General features: G+C 42.8%; 1 protein-coding gene across 9 annotated transcripts in view; it reads left to right on the top strand.

Moving 5' to 3' along the window:
- Nucleotides 1–4338: 4338 nt before the first annotated feature.
- Nucleotides 4339–18082, top strand: part of LOC309542702 (zinc-regulated GTPase metalloprotein activator 1-like) — a 41943-nt gene continuing 28199 nt past the window's right edge. For 2 of the 9 annotated variants that reach the window (XM_082241613.1, XM_082241612.1), the window contains exons 1-7: nucleotides 4506–4742; nucleotides 5673–5825; nucleotides 6937–7023; nucleotides 7860–7956; nucleotides 10536–10627; nucleotides 14254–14313; nucleotides 15433–15470. In XM_082241613.1, coding sequence (XP_082097739.1) covers nucleotides 4544–4742; nucleotides 5673–5825; nucleotides 6937–7023; nucleotides 7860–7956; nucleotides 10536–10627; nucleotides 14254–14313; nucleotides 15433–15470 — 726 coding nt within the window. In that variant the 5' untranslated portion in view covers nucleotides 4506–4543. Of the gene's footprint in view, nucleotides 4451–4496; nucleotides 4743–5672; nucleotides 5826–6936; nucleotides 7024–7859; nucleotides 7957–10535; nucleotides 10628–14253; nucleotides 14314–15432; nucleotides 15471–18082 lie in introns of those variants that run through there. The other 7 variants (XM_082241611.1, XM_082241615.1, XM_082241614.1 and 4 more) reach the window with 6 other exon arrangements.

Genomic DNA, 18082 nt, shown 5'->3' with positions numbered 1-18082 from the left:
TGACCTGAAGGTGCTGCTGTGCAATGAAAGGTCAATGATTCATAAGACCACTGCCATCCATTACTTGATCGTGGATAGAGGACTTGACCTGGCATGTGTAACAGAGACTTGGTGGGGTGAAGCAGATGGGTCTGTTCTTGCTGCTGCTTGTCCACCAGGTTTCTCTTACGCACAGCAACCCAGGTCATGTGGGTGGGGAGGGGGGGCTGCAGTGATTTTTAGGAAGTCATTAGCTTGCACCAGGCATCCTATTGGGAAGACCCAGTTTTCTGAGTGCATGTTCTGGAAGTTGGGCAATAGAAGATTGGTTGTCCTGGGGGATTTTAACATCCACGTCGACACAACCTTACAAGGGGCTGCTCGGGACTCCGTGGAAAGCATGGCCTCCATGGGGCTGTCCCTGAATAAGTTTGGCCCAACTCATAGTCACGGACATGCCTTAAACCTGGTGCTTACCTCTATGGATGTGGGTGATCTGACACTAAGTAAAAGCGAAACAAAAGAAGTGCCATGGTCAGATCACTTCTTGGTGCAACTGGACTTCTCTGCGGCCCTTCCCCTCTGCAGGGAGGAGGGACCAATTCAGATGGTCTGCCCCCTGGCACTTAATGGATCCAAATGGTTTCCATAGAGTGGTAAGGGATGCTTTATCCCATGTTGATGGCCTTTCAACTGATTCCCCAGTGGCCCGCTGGAATGCAGAGTTAAACAGGACTATGACTGTCTTGCTCCAAAGCGCCCCCTCCAATTGTATGCAGCCCGGACAGCCCTGTGGTTTTCCCTGGAGCTGAGGGCGATGAAACAGTCATTGAGATGGCTAGAGTGCCGGTGGCGGAAAACTCATTTTGAACCGGACCAGACATGGGTTAGAGCTCAACGTCGAGCCTACCAAGTGGTGATAGTGAGGGCAAAGTGTACTTCCTTCACCACCTCTACTGCATCTGCAGAAAATAGTGGCAGGTGGTTCACAATTTAACTTAACCACGTTTGCCACCGGGGTCTGGTAAAATATTTCCTGCAACGATTTTCCAAAGTTTTTTGCAGATAAAGTCGCTCAGATTCAGGAAAAGGTAGACTCCACCGTGGGAGAAGGGCCAGGGTAGGAGAGTGCTACAGCCCTGTCTGGTTGAGTTGCATGGAATCAATTCCAATGTTACCTCCAAGGATGTGGAGAGGCTGCTTAGACAAGGGAAACTGACCATCTGTCTCCTTGATCCTTGCCCATCCTAGCTTATAAAAGTGAGCCAGGAAGAGCTGGGCAATGGGCTTGGCGGGGTGGTGAATCCTTCTCTTTGTGAGGGAGCTTTCCCAGACCTGCTGGAAGAGGCAGTTATTAAACCGCATCTTAAAAAAAATCTCTAGACCTGGCCAATGTGGCCAACTATCACCTAGTCTCAAATCTTCCATTCTTGGGCAAGGTATAGAGTGAGTAGTTGCTGAACAACTCCAGGCACGCCTGAAAGAAGCGGACCATTTGGATCCCTTCCAGTTGGGATTCAGGCCTCATCATGAGACTGAAACTGCCTTGGTCGCACTTGGTCGCCTTGGTCGCACTGGTTGATGATCTCCGGCGGGCTAGGGACAAAGGTGAGAGCTGTTTCCTAGTTCTGTTGGATCTCTCAGTGGCTTTTGATACCATCAACCATCACATTTTTTCCCCAAAATTTTTTATTAGTTTTACAAAAAAATTATAAACACAAACAAATAAACAAACACACAAACAAACATGTATAATTTCATGTCCTTTTTTTCCTTAAACCTTACTTCGTTGACTTCCCCATACCTCCCCTTTCTGCATCCCAATTTCCAAAATTATTTCAGCAAATCCTAACCCTTAATTTTATCAAATTTTTCCCTTATTCTTTTCTTTTACTTAATCTTTTACAGCTGTAACCCCCATTTCCCCCTAAAACCTTGACATTTTAACCTTCATTAATTTTGCAATATTTCTTAAGATAAATTATAAATTTCTTCCAATCTTCTTCCGCCGTCTCTTTCCCCTGGTCATGGATTCTGCCGGTCATTTCAGCCAGTCCCATATAGTCTATCACCTTCATCTGCCATTCTTCCAGAGTGGGTAAATCTTGAGTCTTCCAGTGCTTTGCGATGAGTACTCTTGCTGCTGTGGTAGCATACATGAAAAAAACATCACATTCTTCTGGACCGTCTAGAGGGGCTGGGAGCACTGTTATACAGTGGTTCCACTCCTTCCTCCTGGGCTGTGTTCAGAAAGTGGTGAGGAGGGGGATGAGTGTTCAGACCCCTGGGCTCTCACTTGTGGGGTGCCTCAGGGTTCCGTCCTCTCCCCCATGCTTTTCAACATCTATATGAAGTTGCTGGGAGAGAGCATCAGGGGGTTGCGGCTGGATGTTCATCAGTATGTGGATGACACTCAGCTCTACCTCTCTTTCAAATTGGAACCAGTGAAGGCAGTGAATGTCCTGTGTGAGTGTCTGGAGGCAGTTGGAGGATGGATTTAATGGCTTGAGACTGAATCCTAACAAGACAGAAGTACTGTTCTTGGGGGGACAGGGGGCGGGCAGATTTGGGGGACTCCCTGGTCCTGAATGGGGCAACTGTGCCCCTGAAGGTCCAGATGCTCAGTCTGGGAGTCATTTTGGACTCCCAGCTGCCCATGGAGGCACAGGTTAATTCTGTGTCCAGGGCAGCTGTCTACCAGGTCCATCTGGTATGCAGGCTGAGACCCTACTTGCCCACGGACTGTCTCGCCAGAGTGGTGCATGCTCTAGTTATCTCCCGCTTGGACTACTGCAATGCGCTCTACGTGATGCAACCTTTGGAAGTGACCCAAACTACAAGAAAGAAGATTCCACCTAAACATTAGGAAGAACTTCCTGACAGTAAGAGCTGTTCGACAGTGGAATTTGCTGCCAAGGAGTGTGGTGGAGTCTTCTTCTTTGGAGGTCTTTAAACAGAGGCTTGACAACCATATGTCAGGAGTGCTCTGATGGTGTTTCCTGCTTGGCAGGGGGTTGGACTCGATGGCCCTTGTGGTCTATTCCAACTCTATGATTCTATGACCCGGAAACTACAACTAATCCAGAATGCGGCAGCCAGACTGGTGACTGGGAAAGGCTGCCGAGACCACATAACACCGGTCTTGAAAGACTTACATTGGCTCCCAGTACATTTCCGAGCACAATACAAAGTGTTGGTGTTGACCTTTAAAGCCCTAAACAACCCCCATCGCTCTGCCTGGACACGGAGATCCAGCTCTGGTGGTTCCCTCACTATGAGAAGCCAAGCTACAGGGAACCAGGCAGAGGGCCTTCTCGGTAGTGGCGGCCGCCCTGCGGAACGCCCTCCCATCAGATGTCAAAGAGATAAACAACTATCTGACTTTAGAAGAAATCTGAAGGCAGCCCTGTTTAAGGAAGTTTTTAATGACTGATGTTTTATTGAATTTTTTTTAATAGATATTTATTGAGAATTTCCCATTTTAATACATTAAAAAACCAAAAACAAAAAACAAAAAAAGAAAACATATACAGTTTACAATCCTTATTTTTCTATAACATATTTCCCTGACTTCCCCACACCTCCCCTTCTTATATTCCAATTCAAATTGTTAATTCAACAAGTTCTTATCCCCAATTTTTAACCTTTTTATATTTAGTTCAATTTAAAAAACCAGTTTTACAACGTCAAAATTTATACATCAGTGCTCATTCTTAAATCCTTTTCTAAAGTCGACCCAAATTTCCCTTCCACGAATTCCCCACATTTCATACTAGTAACAAAACAGAATAAAAAGAAAAAAGATGGATTATAATTATACACCCTTTGGATCCCCAAACCCCACCCCGTCCCCTTTCCCGGTTTCAATCCCCAACAGATGTCCATCAGTCTTAATCTGCTATCAGCCTGGAGATCTCACGTCCGAGGCTCTCAATTCTCTCTCAGTTCCTCTCTGCCGGTTTTTTGGATAGTCCTTAGTATTAAACACCAGATCTCGGAGACGCTCTGGCCCGATAGGGACAAAGTTTCTTCCAGCCAGACCTCCCTACTTAAAAGTGGAGCCCAAATCTTGTTTCTTACTCCTTTCACTGTGCTCCATCCACAATAAGGGGCCTGGTATTGCCAAGCAGAACAATCCACCCAAGCACCCAAGTCTTTCACAATTGATTTTTTTTTTTTTTTTAATTCACTGAAGGGGGTGTGTGTTTCTTTTTAAAAAGGTGCAATTATAGAATTCTGGTTTGTGAAGTTTCGCCGGGAGCTGAAGCTCTGTAAACTACAGGGCCCAGAATTCCTTGAGTGAGAGGAGGGGTCCGCTGCCTCCCCGAACCTTCTTCCTGTGACGCCGATGCCGACGTGGCAAGATGCCCTCTGATGACGCGGCCCTTCGCAGCCTCTTGTACGGCAGCAGGAAGGAACCGACGTTCCTCGCTTGGGAAGGAAGCTGAGGCGCGCATGCGTGCATGGCTGGGTCGGAAGCGACGGGGCGGAGCTTGCAGGTGCGCGAGAGAAGGCAGGGCGGCTGTCCGTCCAATAGGTGCCTCTTCTGCGCGAACTCCTGCGCATGTGCAGAGTGTGGCGGGGCTTCCTGGCGCAGCGGGGTCCCGCGAGATCTGCGCGGGGCTTCCGGATCTCCTTTGGCTCGCGAGGGAGAGAGGAGTTTCCCCGAGGGACCCGACCCCCCCCCCCCCGCCTTCGGGGACCCGATCCGGAATCTAATCCTCACCTCAGGCATTCTCTCTGGCTCCGAAGAGTCGAAAAGGGTGACGACATTATTCTGGTGAGAACACCCTCTGAATGTGCCGTCTGGGGCGCTGGATATTTGCCCTTTACTAAGGAAGGGTTGGGGGGGCAGCGGCCTCCCCCCAACCAAGTAAACAAATAAAAACGCTAAACTAAAAGTAGAAATAATCAGAATATATTTTGGCAAAATACTTTCATTAAATATTTTACTTTAGACTTTTTTAAATAAGATGGAAAAAATCATGTTCTTTGTAATTTTGCAAAATATTTCAGCCGCATGAAAGATTCTCCCTGATGTAACTTCCTAGTTTTCAATGATTGAGGATTTTGACAGAATTTCCTGAACACTTGGGGTCAAAAGAAAGTAGTTTAAAACAACTGTTGTTGAGGCATCTCAAATCTGCAAGAGAGCCAGACAGAATGGTGACAGGTGCACGTCCCTCCCCCCAGCTATGCCTTCAGTGGAGGTAGGTACTGCACACAGTGTTGATGTCAGCAATCACATGGTCTGCAGATTTTTCCTTGCTGTGAGGCTGTGTTCAAGTGCAGAACTTGACCTGATCCCATAGGAGTGAATGGCAGCCATTCAGTATTGTGGGAGAAAGTAAAGTGGAACACTTCTTCACACCAAGTCCTGCTCTTAGTGATGCAGCGATTGAAACCTAAGGCACTGAGCAACTGGCCTCTTCCTATCTGAATGGCTCCATTCTGGATTGTTTTGCCTTATTGTGCTGCAAGGTAGGAGACTGGCTTTTATATAGATTTAGGGGGAAACTGCATGATGCTTCAATGAGGAATATGTGAGGGGCAAAAATGAGGCATAGCACACATGGTTGTGAAGAATTAGGGTTTCAGGGTCTCTTATTCACAGCCCTCTGGTTCCTAGTGTTTAAAGGCTTCCCTTCTTGAGCCCTTCCCCATTGGTTTTAACTGTTGTCTTTGATTGGCAGGTGGTTGTAGTGACTCAGAAATGGAAGGCTCTACTGTGGAGGAAGAAGAGGATTGCCCTGAGCTGATTCCAATAAGAGAACAGCAGATAAAGGACCATGCAGGACAGGATATTCCATATAAGATTCCTGTTACCATTATTACTGGCTATTTAGGTAATAAACTGTATGCCAAATTGTCACTGTAGGGTGCTTAATAATGCATTTTTATTATTATATGGAACTATGATTTGTTTTATTTAAAAGTAGTATTACATCAATTTTTGCACTTGTCTTGTTTTCCTTGTATATGCTCTATACTAGAGAAGAGTATAGTAGAGTTCATGTAAGAAATTTAAACTAATGTAAAAAAATAAATAAATTGTGTTATGAATTAAATCCCTGTGCTGTTGACGTGATGTGATTAGAGAGCAAGGATGTTCAGGTCAGTTGTTGGAGCATCAAGCCTGCATTTAGAAGCAAAGAAATGCCTTATACTGGTTCTCTTTGTGAGATGGAGAATTAGTTTGCAGCAGCCCATCACCTAAATTTGCATAGAAGCTTACATGCATTGTATAATCTCTAGGTAAATCAGAAGTCAAGATGCAAATATCAGTCATGATGCTGATTCCCTACTTTGCAGGATTTGAGCATCTGTACAGGGCTAAATTGCTATCACAGATAAGTTTTTGAGTTCTATGACAGCAAGGTGATGATGGTGCCTTGGCATCTTTTAAGGGGCTAGAGTCATGGTGTGCTTCTTGACCACGAAGAAACATTATTTTTAACTCAAACACATTTCTATAACTTTAACTGAATCAAGAACTTATTAAAATTGCATTTTTTTAGCCCCCAGAAATTTGACCAAAGTACATTGAAGTTTATTTCCTAGTTTCAAAGTTGGTTTCATAAGTTTCTGAAGATATGCCATGATATCAAATCTAGGAGTTTTCCATTGTTCGGTGTAGTTGTTTATAAATACTGGGAAATGAGTTTGTAGTGATCAAAAGTGGGTGTTAAAATTACATGATGAAGCAAAGAAAGAAATGTTTTTAGTGTAACTTGAAAAATGTGCTGTGTCCCATAAATTTATATTAAGAACATGAGGTCCATCTTAAGACAATATGTGCAATGTTTGTGAAGAGATCAGGAATTAAGATTAACATTTCAGGATGTTCTGGTCACTGCCTGTAAAGTTCTATTTGAAAGCATATTTTTATTTCTAAGTTGTATATGTATATGTATTTACGCATTTTCTTTGCATAAAAAGTTTGTTCTGTTTTTTTAGGTGCTGGAAAAACCACTCTTCTTAATTATATTTTGACGGAACAGCACAACAAGAGGATAGCAATTATTCTAAATGAATTTGGTGAAGGTATGTATAACTATGCATAAAACAAAAAGGTTTTGTATATCAGAGCCCAAATCTTGTAAAAATAAAAATGTTCTTGAAACACTTTGCACACTTCCATCCCTGAGAGAGGAAAAAACTCATTTTTTATCTTTTAAATTATTTGAAGTACAGTTGTTGCTTAGAAACATGTACATCTGCTCACCCAGCCATATATGTTTGGGTGCTCTTTGGTATTAGACTAAGCCCTGTAGGCTGAGTACATAGTATTTTCAACCAGCACAAAGGTTCTCAGCTGACTTTTCAAGGTATGAAGTACCTTGTTTGATCAGCTTGGATGGCATTGTTATAGGATATTATAATCTAGACTGCTCTTTATGAGGTGTGGAACAAAATTAAACCCTACCTGAATTCTCATTTTGTTTAGTAAAAGGTGCACACCTCACTTGTCACGTCTTCATTCAGACATCAATCCATGGTCTTCATCTAGTTTAGAGGAAAGGCTCAGCAATACAAATTGTCTGAAGAGTTTCCTCTTTCTTACTTACTTTCTTTCTTACTTACTTACTTTCTTATTTTCCTTTTACCTCTTATTCATGTTAGTATGTTATAACTGAAGACGGTATGAAGTATGAAAGGTTCTCAGCCTAATTAAAATGGAGTTTGATTTGGACTTAGACTAGGATTTTTTTGGCCACCCTTATTCTTAGTCCGAGAAGAATATAAGCCAAGACATTTTGGATTCTGCTTTGTGACTGCTGGAGTTTTGATCATTGTGCCTGCTCTCTCACGTTTATCAGACAGAATGAAAATTGAGTGTAAGACACAATGTTACGGTAGTATTTTTCTTGTATTTTCAGGAAGCGCCTTGGAAAAATCCTTGGCTGTAAGTCAGGGTGGAGAACTCTATGAAGAATGGCTGGAACTCAGAAATGGATGTCTATGCTGTTCTGTAAAGTAAGGGTTTTTTTTAAGGTAAGGTAAAGGACCCATGTGGCACTGTGGTCTAAACCACTGAGCCTCTTGAGCTTGCCGATCGCAAGGTCGGCAGTTCAAATCCACACAACGGGGTGAGCTCCCATTAGTTTGCAAACCCAGCTCCTGCCAACCTTGCAGCTCGAAAGCATACCAGTACATGACCCGGAAAAGCTGTCTGCAGAAAAATGCCGTCTCCCTCGGCCTGAAAGCGGAGATGAGTGTTGCACCTCATAGTCAAATTCGACTGGACTTAACTGTCCAGGGGTCCTTTACCTTACCTTTCAACTTTTAAAACAACAACCACTGACTTTAAAATTGATCCTTTTCCTTTTAACTCATGTGTCTTCATAGTTCAGCATGATTCTCCTGTAGTTATTAAGTATTTCTCCTGTGGCAGGAACCAGTTGGTGAGAATTCCAGTGTTAAAAAAAATACATAATATATTGCTGTTTATTAAAGTTGTGTTCTGCCTTCAACCCAAAGATTCCCAGGGCAGTACATAGCAACCTACTTAAAACACAGTGAATATAAGAGCCAACAATAAAGAAAATAAGTATCAGGAAAAAACCTCAAAGATCAAACAGTCTAGCAGCAGTTGAGATCATACATCAATTCCCATAGGTCTGAAGTAACAAATGCAACTTAAGCTGATGCCTAAAAACAATAGAGGACAAATGTGGGGAGGGAGCTCTGCATCTGGGGTGCCATTATTCAAGAGTGCCTGTTCTGTGCTATTACCCTGAGATTAAGAGTCTCTTGCTCTACTGACTGAGCTATTCCATGATTCCATTTTGTGGAGCCAGTCAACAAGCTGGAGGTCACATTCTGCACCACCTGGAGTTTTTAGACCACCTTCAAGGACAGCCCCAAGTTGAGAGCTTTACAGTAGTCTAAGCAAGAGGTTGTAAGAGCACTTAGTACTATAGCCATGCTATCTTGGTTCAGGTAAAGAAAAAGCTGGTGAACCAGCCAGAGATAGGCATAGGTGTTCCTTTGCCACAAAAGACACCTAGGTTCCAAGTGGCAGTGATGACTCCAACAACAGCCACAAGTTACAAACATCAAAAGAAGGATCTCTCTTCAGAACAGACATCTCCCAACACGAGGAACCACTCAACATCAATCTCTTCATCTTACCAGGATTCAGCTTCCATTTATTGGTCCTCATGAATCTATTGCTGCAGATACCAGTCTATCACCTGACTTGTTGCATGTTATCAGCATACTGATGGTACTATACTCCAAGCTGCTGGGCAACAGATCTCAACGGCGTCATATAAATGCTAAAAAGCTGAAGAGATAAGATGGGATTGCAGGACCCCACAGCACAAGTGCCAGGGAACTAAACAAAGGTCTCCCAGTGCTGCTCTTTGGTGTTGGTCTTGCGAATAAAAGCAGAGGTCTTGTAGTATGGTGTTTCCAACTCCCAGCGCACAGAAGCTGGCCTGGGAGAATACAGGATCAGTTGCATAAAAAGCCATGGAGAGATTGAGGAGAATTAACAGGGTCACAGTCCTCCATCCCTTTCTTCAGAAAGGTCATCAGTTTGAGAGACCAAATCTATTTAATTCTGAACCTGGGTCTGAGTCCAGATTGAAATGTGTCTGGACAGCTTCATTCAGATGCTGTTGGAGCTCACCATGCAAAAGGGGGCATTTTTGTCCAGGCATTATTCAATACCTCTGTGTTGAGAAGGTCTTCTGGGGATGGGGCCTTACCACTGCCTCCTTCAGGAAGCTCAGAAGCATCAAGGACTTTGATTTTGTGTACATTATCTCATTATTTCTATTCTTTTTTAATATGAGAAAAATGGCTTATAGGGAGACTTAATAATAATATTTTTTGCAAGTTGAGCTAGATGAATCAAATTCATTTGTGTTTTAAATAAATAACATTAGCCTCTGTAGGACCAAACCTGAAAATTAGTTGCTTTTTTAATGATTTCATATTGAAACCAATGAATACAGTGGTACCTCAGGTTACATACGCTTCAGGTTACAGACTCCGCTAACCCAGAAATAGTGCTTCAGGTTAAGAACTTTGCTTCAGGGTGAGAACACAAATTGTGCTCCAGCAGCGCGGCGGCAACAGGAGACTCTATTAGCTAAAGTGGTGCTTCAGGTTAAGAACAGTTTCAGGTTAAGTACGGACCTTTGGAATGAATTAAGTACTTAACCCGAGGTACCACTGTATACTGAAGAAGATGCAAGATAGCAGAAATGTGCTGAAGGTTGGATATGTGGAAGCACTTAAAAAAAAATTAGGATGGATTTTTAAAACAAGCTTCCAATTACAGGGTATGAGGTACTGCAGTTCGTAAAAGTTTTTTAAAAGCCCTGATGAACTTATTATTTTATTTATTTGTTACACTTTGCTACACTTTTTACTGCCTAATAACCAAAGTTCTATGAGTGAATTACAATAAAATTTATTACCATGTAGATTTCTAATTTGGATACTAAATAGGTTTTAGGATAGTATTGTGTTTCATTTAGAAAGTACTGTAGCATAAATAGCAATAAAGATAATTCCTTTTAAATCATTTCTTTTTTCATCAGGGACAATGGTTTGAAGGCTATTGAAAATTTAATGCAGAAGAAAGGCAAGTTTGACTACATCTTGCTAGAGACAACTGGATTGGCAGATCCAGGTAAATATAATTTGGGGAAGGGGATGGATTAAGAGTGCCCCATTGAATTCAGTAGGATGTGGTTAGGATTGTGTTGTGAGAATCTGAGTTGAAATTTTTCTTTATGGGATGAGCAGAAATGCATTGGGTATTCCGTTGTGCCTGTCTGTCAGGATGTAGATGTAGCTTGGATACAAAAGAAAAAGAATGGAATTGTCAGGAAACAAGAGTAGCCAAAGGTGATTCCACAACAACCATCCTTTCTGTCAGTAGTGCATCTTATAACCCCTACAATTCAAGAACCTGATGGATCAGACCAAAGACCCATTTAGTCCAGCATCCTGTTCTCACACTAGCCAACCACAAACAGAGAGAGCATTTTTTGAAACCTAAAGAGCAACATCAATGCAAAATCTTCTTGCTCCTCTCAAACCTCTAGTCACACACACATTTATGGTATCCAGGAGTGGCTTGTCAGTGAGGCGAGTTGAAGCCATTTGCCTTGGGTGGCAGATCTGCCCCCCAGCCCTGCTGCACCTTGGCTCACACTGCTGCCACAGTACTGTTGCCTTCACTGCTGCGCCCTTGCTGCTGCATTGGCAGTAGCGTGGGGGCAGGTGAGGGGACACTTGTGTGGCGACTTTGGGGGTGGCTTTGAGCATAAGAGGGACGCGGGTGGCGCTGTGGGTAAAACCTCAGCGTCTAGGACTTGCCGATCGCATGGTCGGCGGTTTGAATCCCCGCGGCGGGGTGCGCTCCCGTCGTTCGGTCCCAGCGCCTGCCAACCTAGCAGTTCGAAAGCACCCCCGGGTGCAAGTAGATAAATAGGGACCGCTTACCAGCGGGAAGGTAAACGGCGTTCTGTGTGCTGCGCTGGCTCGCCAGAGCAGCTTCGCCACGCTGGCCACGTGACCCGGAAGTGTCTGCGGACAGCGCTGGCTCCCGGCCTATAGAGTGAGATGAGTGCACAACCCTAGAGTCTGGCAAGACTGGCCCGTATGGGCAGGGGTACCTTTACCTTTACCTTTTTGAGCATTTTGCTTACTGTGACAAAACATCTCAGACCAGCCCACAACAGCTATAATTATATTTGGTCTAAAAGCTAATCTGAGAAAGCCAGGATAAAAAAAAAAAAAATTGCTTAAGAATTCATATTTAGGATTTGGCTGTATGCCCTGTTTTCCATGGGAAAAGCTGTGTGTCTAGACCTATAACAAGATACAGAATCTAGATGGAATCTTTCTTATTTAATTCTAGCCCCTTGGGGGATTCAATGAAATCAAATGTACTCTAGTATAATATGCTTTTTAAACCCTGCTTGAAGTTGCATATTTGTTGTTTACTAGTCCAGCAGTACATAGTCCTTGCAAAAAATAAAGCCTAAACAGTCATTGTGATGAATAAAAGCTGCCTAAATATTTTATGGGCCATTTTAATTAAACCTCTGAGCTGTTGGCTAGGAGGGTGAATAAAATTCCTTTTTGCAATTTAATTGTTTCATGTTAAGGAGACTGACACTCTACATTTCAAAGCAAAATAATTGTAATGGTAAAATAATTTTCTTCAAAAGAAATAACATTGATTCTGTTTCTGTTATACACAAATCCTATTTCAGTTTAGTTGAAAAACTATTAAGGCATTTGAGAAAGAAATCAATAGATTCTGTGGCCCTTGCTGTATATTGCATGAGTAATCACTGTAAACAGCTGACAGGTATTTTAGTCGTGACACCCAGTGATGCTTGGGAGACCACATCTTGTCACCTCGGGTGGACAGCAGTCTTCAGCTGTTATTGTTTATGCCTGTGTGTTTCGTTTTTTAAGACAGCCCTGGAATCAATTATATTTGTGAGCTTTTGAAAAAAAATACTTTCGTTGCTGTCTATTTCTTGCATCCTTCATGTTGTGACATAAGTGCATGTTGAACGTCAATACAAATTTTGATTTCTTATTTTTCAAAATATAGCATCCTGCAGAAGTTTTGTTATTTCTTTACTGTTCAGTAATAAATGTTCATGTATTCACACTTTTCCACAAAGGAAAGATACATAGAATCATAGAATCATAGAGTTGGAAGAGACCACAAGGGCCATCGAGTCCAACCCCCTGCCAAGCAGGAAACACCATCAGAGCACTCCTGACATATGGTTGTCAAGCCTCTGCTTAAAGACCTCCAAAGTAGGAGACTCCACCACACTCCTTGGCAGCAAATTCCATTGTCGAACAGCTCTTACTGTCAGGAAGTTCTTCCTAATGTTTAGGTGGAATCTTCTTTCTTGTAGTTTGGATCCATTGCTCCGTGTCCGCTTCTCCGGAGCAGCAGAAAACAACCTTTCTCCCTCCTCTATGTGACATCCTTTTATATATTTGAACATGGATATCATATCACCCCTTAACCTCCTCTTCTCCAGGCTAAACATGCCCAGCTGCCTTAGCCGTTCCTCATAAGGCATCGTTTCCAAGCCTTTGACCATTTTGGTTGCCCTCTTCTGGACACGTTCCAGTTTGTCAGTGTCCTTCTTGAATTGTGGTGCCCAGAACTGGACACAGTACGCCAGGTGAGGTCTGACCAGAGCAGAATACAGTGGCACTATTACTTCCCTTGATCTAGATGCTATACTCCTATTGATGCAGCCCAGAATTGCATTGGCTTTTTTAGCTGCCGCGTCACACTGTTGGCTCATGTCAAGTTTGTGGTCAACCAAGACTCCTAGATCCTTTTCACATGTACTGCTCTCAAGCCAGGTGTCACCCATCTTGTATTTGTGCCTAAAGATACAGAATTTTACAGATTCTTACTAAATAATTTTCAGACTGTTCTTTGTTAAAAATGGGTATCCCTTAACTCCAGGGAATCCAATATGTTTTAAAACTTTACAGGTGTGATGATCTGGACTACAATCCTAACTTGACTTACCCAAGAGTAAGCTCCATTGAATTCAGTGGGGTTTACTTCAGAGTAGACATGGTTAGGATTGCAGCCGTGGTTCTTTCTGTAGGTTGGAGTTGCTCCCATAAAATCGTATTGGTGAGAAGAATTTAATTCTGTATATAATAGTTAACTCCAGCCATGGGTAAGAGTAGTGTGTGATTTCAGACCTAGTAATTGCATTCTTCAGTTCATAATTCCTAAACACTTTTGTTCCATAATAGTGTTACATGCCTGGTTGAAAGTATGTATCATTGATATCTATAGCCATAACTTCTAAAAGACAATTGTCCTGAACATTGTTTTAAATTTAGGGGAAAGAGCACTCCCATACATACAGATGGCAGCTACAAGTCAGAAATGACAATTGTAATATCTAAGCCATGGTGTGTTTATCAATGCACAATTTGAAGGTAGGCTGGCTAAAAATGTTGCCTTCTTAACAATGGTGCTGTTTTAAGTGCAAAAAAAAACTGCCCAAGATACTGGCCAGAGGTTTTCAGTACTGGTAATGTAGATCAAATATATGTTTCTATGTGCCTTTGAATAATTTAGGGCAAGTAAAATCTGATTTGGCCTAAATATAGCCACTGGGTTGCCCCCCCAACTTTCTGATTTTCTTTAGCCTTTAAGAATTGCAGAAAAGTAACCGTTTTTCAACCAGTTTTTAAAAACCTGCCTTTTGTGATGCATATATATTCTGAGCTATGTATTGATAGGTGCTGTTGCCTCCATGTTTTGGGTTGATGCTGAATTAGGAAGTGACATTTATCTTGATGGTAAGAAATTAAATCCAAGTTACCCAATTGTTTTTCTAGTGCATGTTTGGGAAACTTTGTTCCCACAGGGGCCACATTCTTTGGGGGGAGGATACATCCCTGCAGTGTGTTGGTACAGAGCAGACAGTGGGTGGGGGCACAGTTGTAGTTTCTTATACATGCACACACACTCTTCTCACCCCTCACATATCCATTCACACATACTTCCCCCCCTTCCCCTCTCTCTTCCCTCCCCAGCTTACATTGGTGTCAAAGGTCTCTCCCTCTTCCCAAGCCTCTTTAATCTAGTGCAGGGGCCAGCAAACGTTTTCAGCAGGGGGCCGGTCCACTGTCCCTCAGACCTTGTGGGGGTCTGGATTATATTTTGAAAAAAAGAAGAGTGAAATCCTATGCCCCACAAATAACCCAGAGATGCATTTTAAATAAAAGCACACATTCTACTCATGTAAAAACATGCGGATTCCCAGACCGCCTGCGGGCCGGATTTAGAAGACGATTGGGCCGGCCCCGGCCCCTGGGCCTTAGTTTGCCTACCCATGATCTAGTGTATGTGCATTATGAGTTCAAGATAGCAATGTGCATAATGTGTGCTAAAGATTTTAGACAGTATGCGTGAAGGTGGGTAAAATGACTAGGTTCTATAGTTTAGAGCATGGATAGGGAGCCTCTATGTTGAGGGTCACATTGTCTTATGGTTAGTTTTGTCAGGGCTGCCTTCTAGCAGTGGGCAGGACCAGAACCAAAAGTGGGCGGGGTCATCCCATTTCTCTCTTCTCTTCCTTCCCTTCCAACAGGCTGATAGATGAGGGACACTACATTCTTGCTGGAGCTCTGAACTAGACACTTGCCAAGGATTTTTCTTCCCTTTTCCTTCCTTTGCTCCATTCACTTTGATTCCCCAATCCTGTTTCCCACTCCCTTTTCCTTCTCTTCTTTTAGACTCTTTATCACCTACATAAAACTAGGCCAAAGCCAAGCCATATGTTACTGACCACTGGTTTAGAGATCTCTGATGGTTTTTCCTATCTCTATGTAGAAAAGCTGAAGAGCAACTTTGACTTCATTTTGCTGTTTGTGCTTCTCAAGTTCAAATTCCTATCTACAAACTTCTTTTTGCAGGTATCATATCTGTTGTTGATGCAAAGTATGGACTACAGGTAAAGTAGTAAGACTGCAATCATTACTCAGTAAAGTACTTGTTCCTTGCATCTTTTTTCTAGACTACACAAAAATAAAAACAGATTTTATTCTTATCCTAGTGAGCAAAGAAAGAAAGACTCCAAAAAGGCTTTGAAATAATTAATGTATAATATTCAGTAGATTTGGTGGACAGGGTGCCTGAAGAACTATGGATGGAGGCTCGCAACATTATACAGGAAACAGCAACGAAAGCCATCCCAACGAAAAGCAAATGCAAGAAAGCAAAGTGGCTGTCCAACAAGGCCTTACAAATAGCGGGGGAGAGAAGGCAAGCAAAATGCGAGGGAGATAGTGAAAGATACAGGAAATTGAATGCAGATTTCCAAAAAATAGCAAGGATAGACAAGAAGGCCTTCTTAAATGAGCAATGCAAAGAAATAGAGGAAAACAACAGAATGGAAAGAACCAGAGATCTGTTCAAGAAAATAGGAGATATGAAAGGAACATTTCGTACAAAGATTACCATAATAAAGGACAAAAGTGGTAAGGACCTAACAGAAGCAGAAGACATCAAGAAGAGGTGGCAAGAATACACAGAGGAATTATATCAGAAAGATATGGATGGCTCGTACACCCCAGGTAGTGTGGTTGCTGACCTTGAGCCAGACATCCTAGAGAGTGAAGTCAAATGGGACTTAGAAAGCACTGCAAATAACAAGGCCAGTGGAAGATGATGCTGTTAAGGTGCTACACTCAATGTGCCAGCAAGTTTGGAAAACTCAGCAGTGGCCAGAGGATTGGAGACAATCAGTTTACATCCCAATCCCAAAGAAGGGCAGTGCCAAAGAATGCTCCAACTACCGCACAATTGCACTCATTTCACACGCTAGCAAGGTTATGCTTAAAATTCTACAAGGCAGGCTTAAGCAGTATGTGGACCGAGAACTCCCAGAAGTGCAAGCTGGATTTAGAAGAGGCAGAGGAACCAGAGACCAAATTGCAAACACGCGCTGGATTATGGAGAAAGCTAGAGAGTTCCAGAAAGACATCTACTTCTGCTTCATTGACTATGCAAAAGCTTTTGAATGTGTCGACCACAGCAAACTATGGCAAGTTCTTAAAGAAATGGGAGTGCCTGATCACCTCATCTGTCTCCTGAGAAATCTCTATGTGGGACAAGAAGCTACAGTTAGAACTGGATATGGAACAACTGATTGGTTCAAAATTGGGAAAGAAGTATGACAAGGCTGTATATTGTCTCCCTGCTTATTTAACTTATATGCAGAATTCATCATACAAAACGCTGGGCTAGATGAATCCCAAGCTGGAATTAAGATTGCTGGAAGAAATATCAGATACGCAGATGACACCTTGATGGCAGAAAGTGAGGAGGAATTAAAGAACCTTTTAATGAGGGTGAAGGAGGAGAGCGCAAAATATGGTTTGAAGCTCAACATCAAAAAAACGAAGATCATGGCCACTGGTCCCATCACTGCCTGGCAAATAGAAGGGGAAGAAATGGAGGCAGTGAGAGATTTTACTTTCTTGGGCTCCATGATCACTGTAGATGGTGACAGCTGTCACGAAATTAAAAGACGCCTGCTTCTTGGGAGAAAAGCAATGACAAACCTAGACAGCACCTTAAAAAGCAGAAACATCACCTTGCCAACAAAGGTCCGTATGGTTAAAGCTATGGTTTTCCCAGTAGTGATGTATGGAAGTGAGAGCTGGACCATAAAGAAGGCTGATCGCCGAAGAATTGATGCTTTTGAATTATGGTGCTGGAGGAGACTCTTGAGAGTCCCATGGACTGCAAGAAGATCAAACGTATCCATTCTTCAGGAAATCAGCCCTGAGTGCTCACTGGAAGGACAGATCGTGAAGCTGAGACTCCAATACTTTGGCCACCTCATGAGAAGAGAAGTCTCCCTGGAAAAGACCCTGATGTTGGGAAAGATGGAGGGCACAAGGAGAAGGGGACGACGGAGGACGAAATGGTTGGATAGTGTTCTCAAGGCTACCAGCATGAGTTTGAGCAGACTGCGGGAGGCAGTGGAAGACAGGAGTGCCTGGCGTGCTCTGGTCCACGGGGTCACGAAGAGTCGGACACGACTAAACAACAACAACAACAACACCACATTCAGTAGCTTTGGAATTCAATGCATCATCTTGCATTCTTAAATCAATAAACAGATACAAAGCTTGACATGCTGTCAGTGTGATAGCAGCTTTTAAATTTTGTCAGTTATATGCCAAATAAATAACTTTTGCTTTGTGTAGAAACTTTGTGCCCTTGTCCAATTCCTCCGGTTTCAAAGCTTGACGTCCACCTTGGCTTATGATTTAAAGAATTATGAGGCAATACAACAATGACACTAGCATAATAGGCAGCAATTTAGAGGTGTCATGCTTCATGGATCTAGCCTAGTCCATGTAAAGCTGAGAAATTGTACCCTGTGGCTTGCAAGCCAAATTGAAATGGATGTGGTAATTGATATCATGGGCTGTCACTCTAATGGGATTGTCACCCAGCAATCTGAAATATTCATGTTTTAATCAAAAGGCAAACGATTGGACAACTTGCAGTGACAGGTCACAACTCTGAGGACCTAAAGCGATGCTATTAACA

Source organism: Podarcis vaucheri, assembly GCF_965113315.1.
Source record: "Podarcis vaucheri genome assembly, chromosome: 11".
In the NCBI taxonomy this organism is placed as follows: Eukaryota; Metazoa; Chordata; class Lepidosauria; order Squamata; family Lacertidae; genus Podarcis; species Podarcis vaucheri.
Note: the sequence above shows the minus strand (reverse complement) of the source record. Positions and strands in the feature narration are given on the sequence as shown.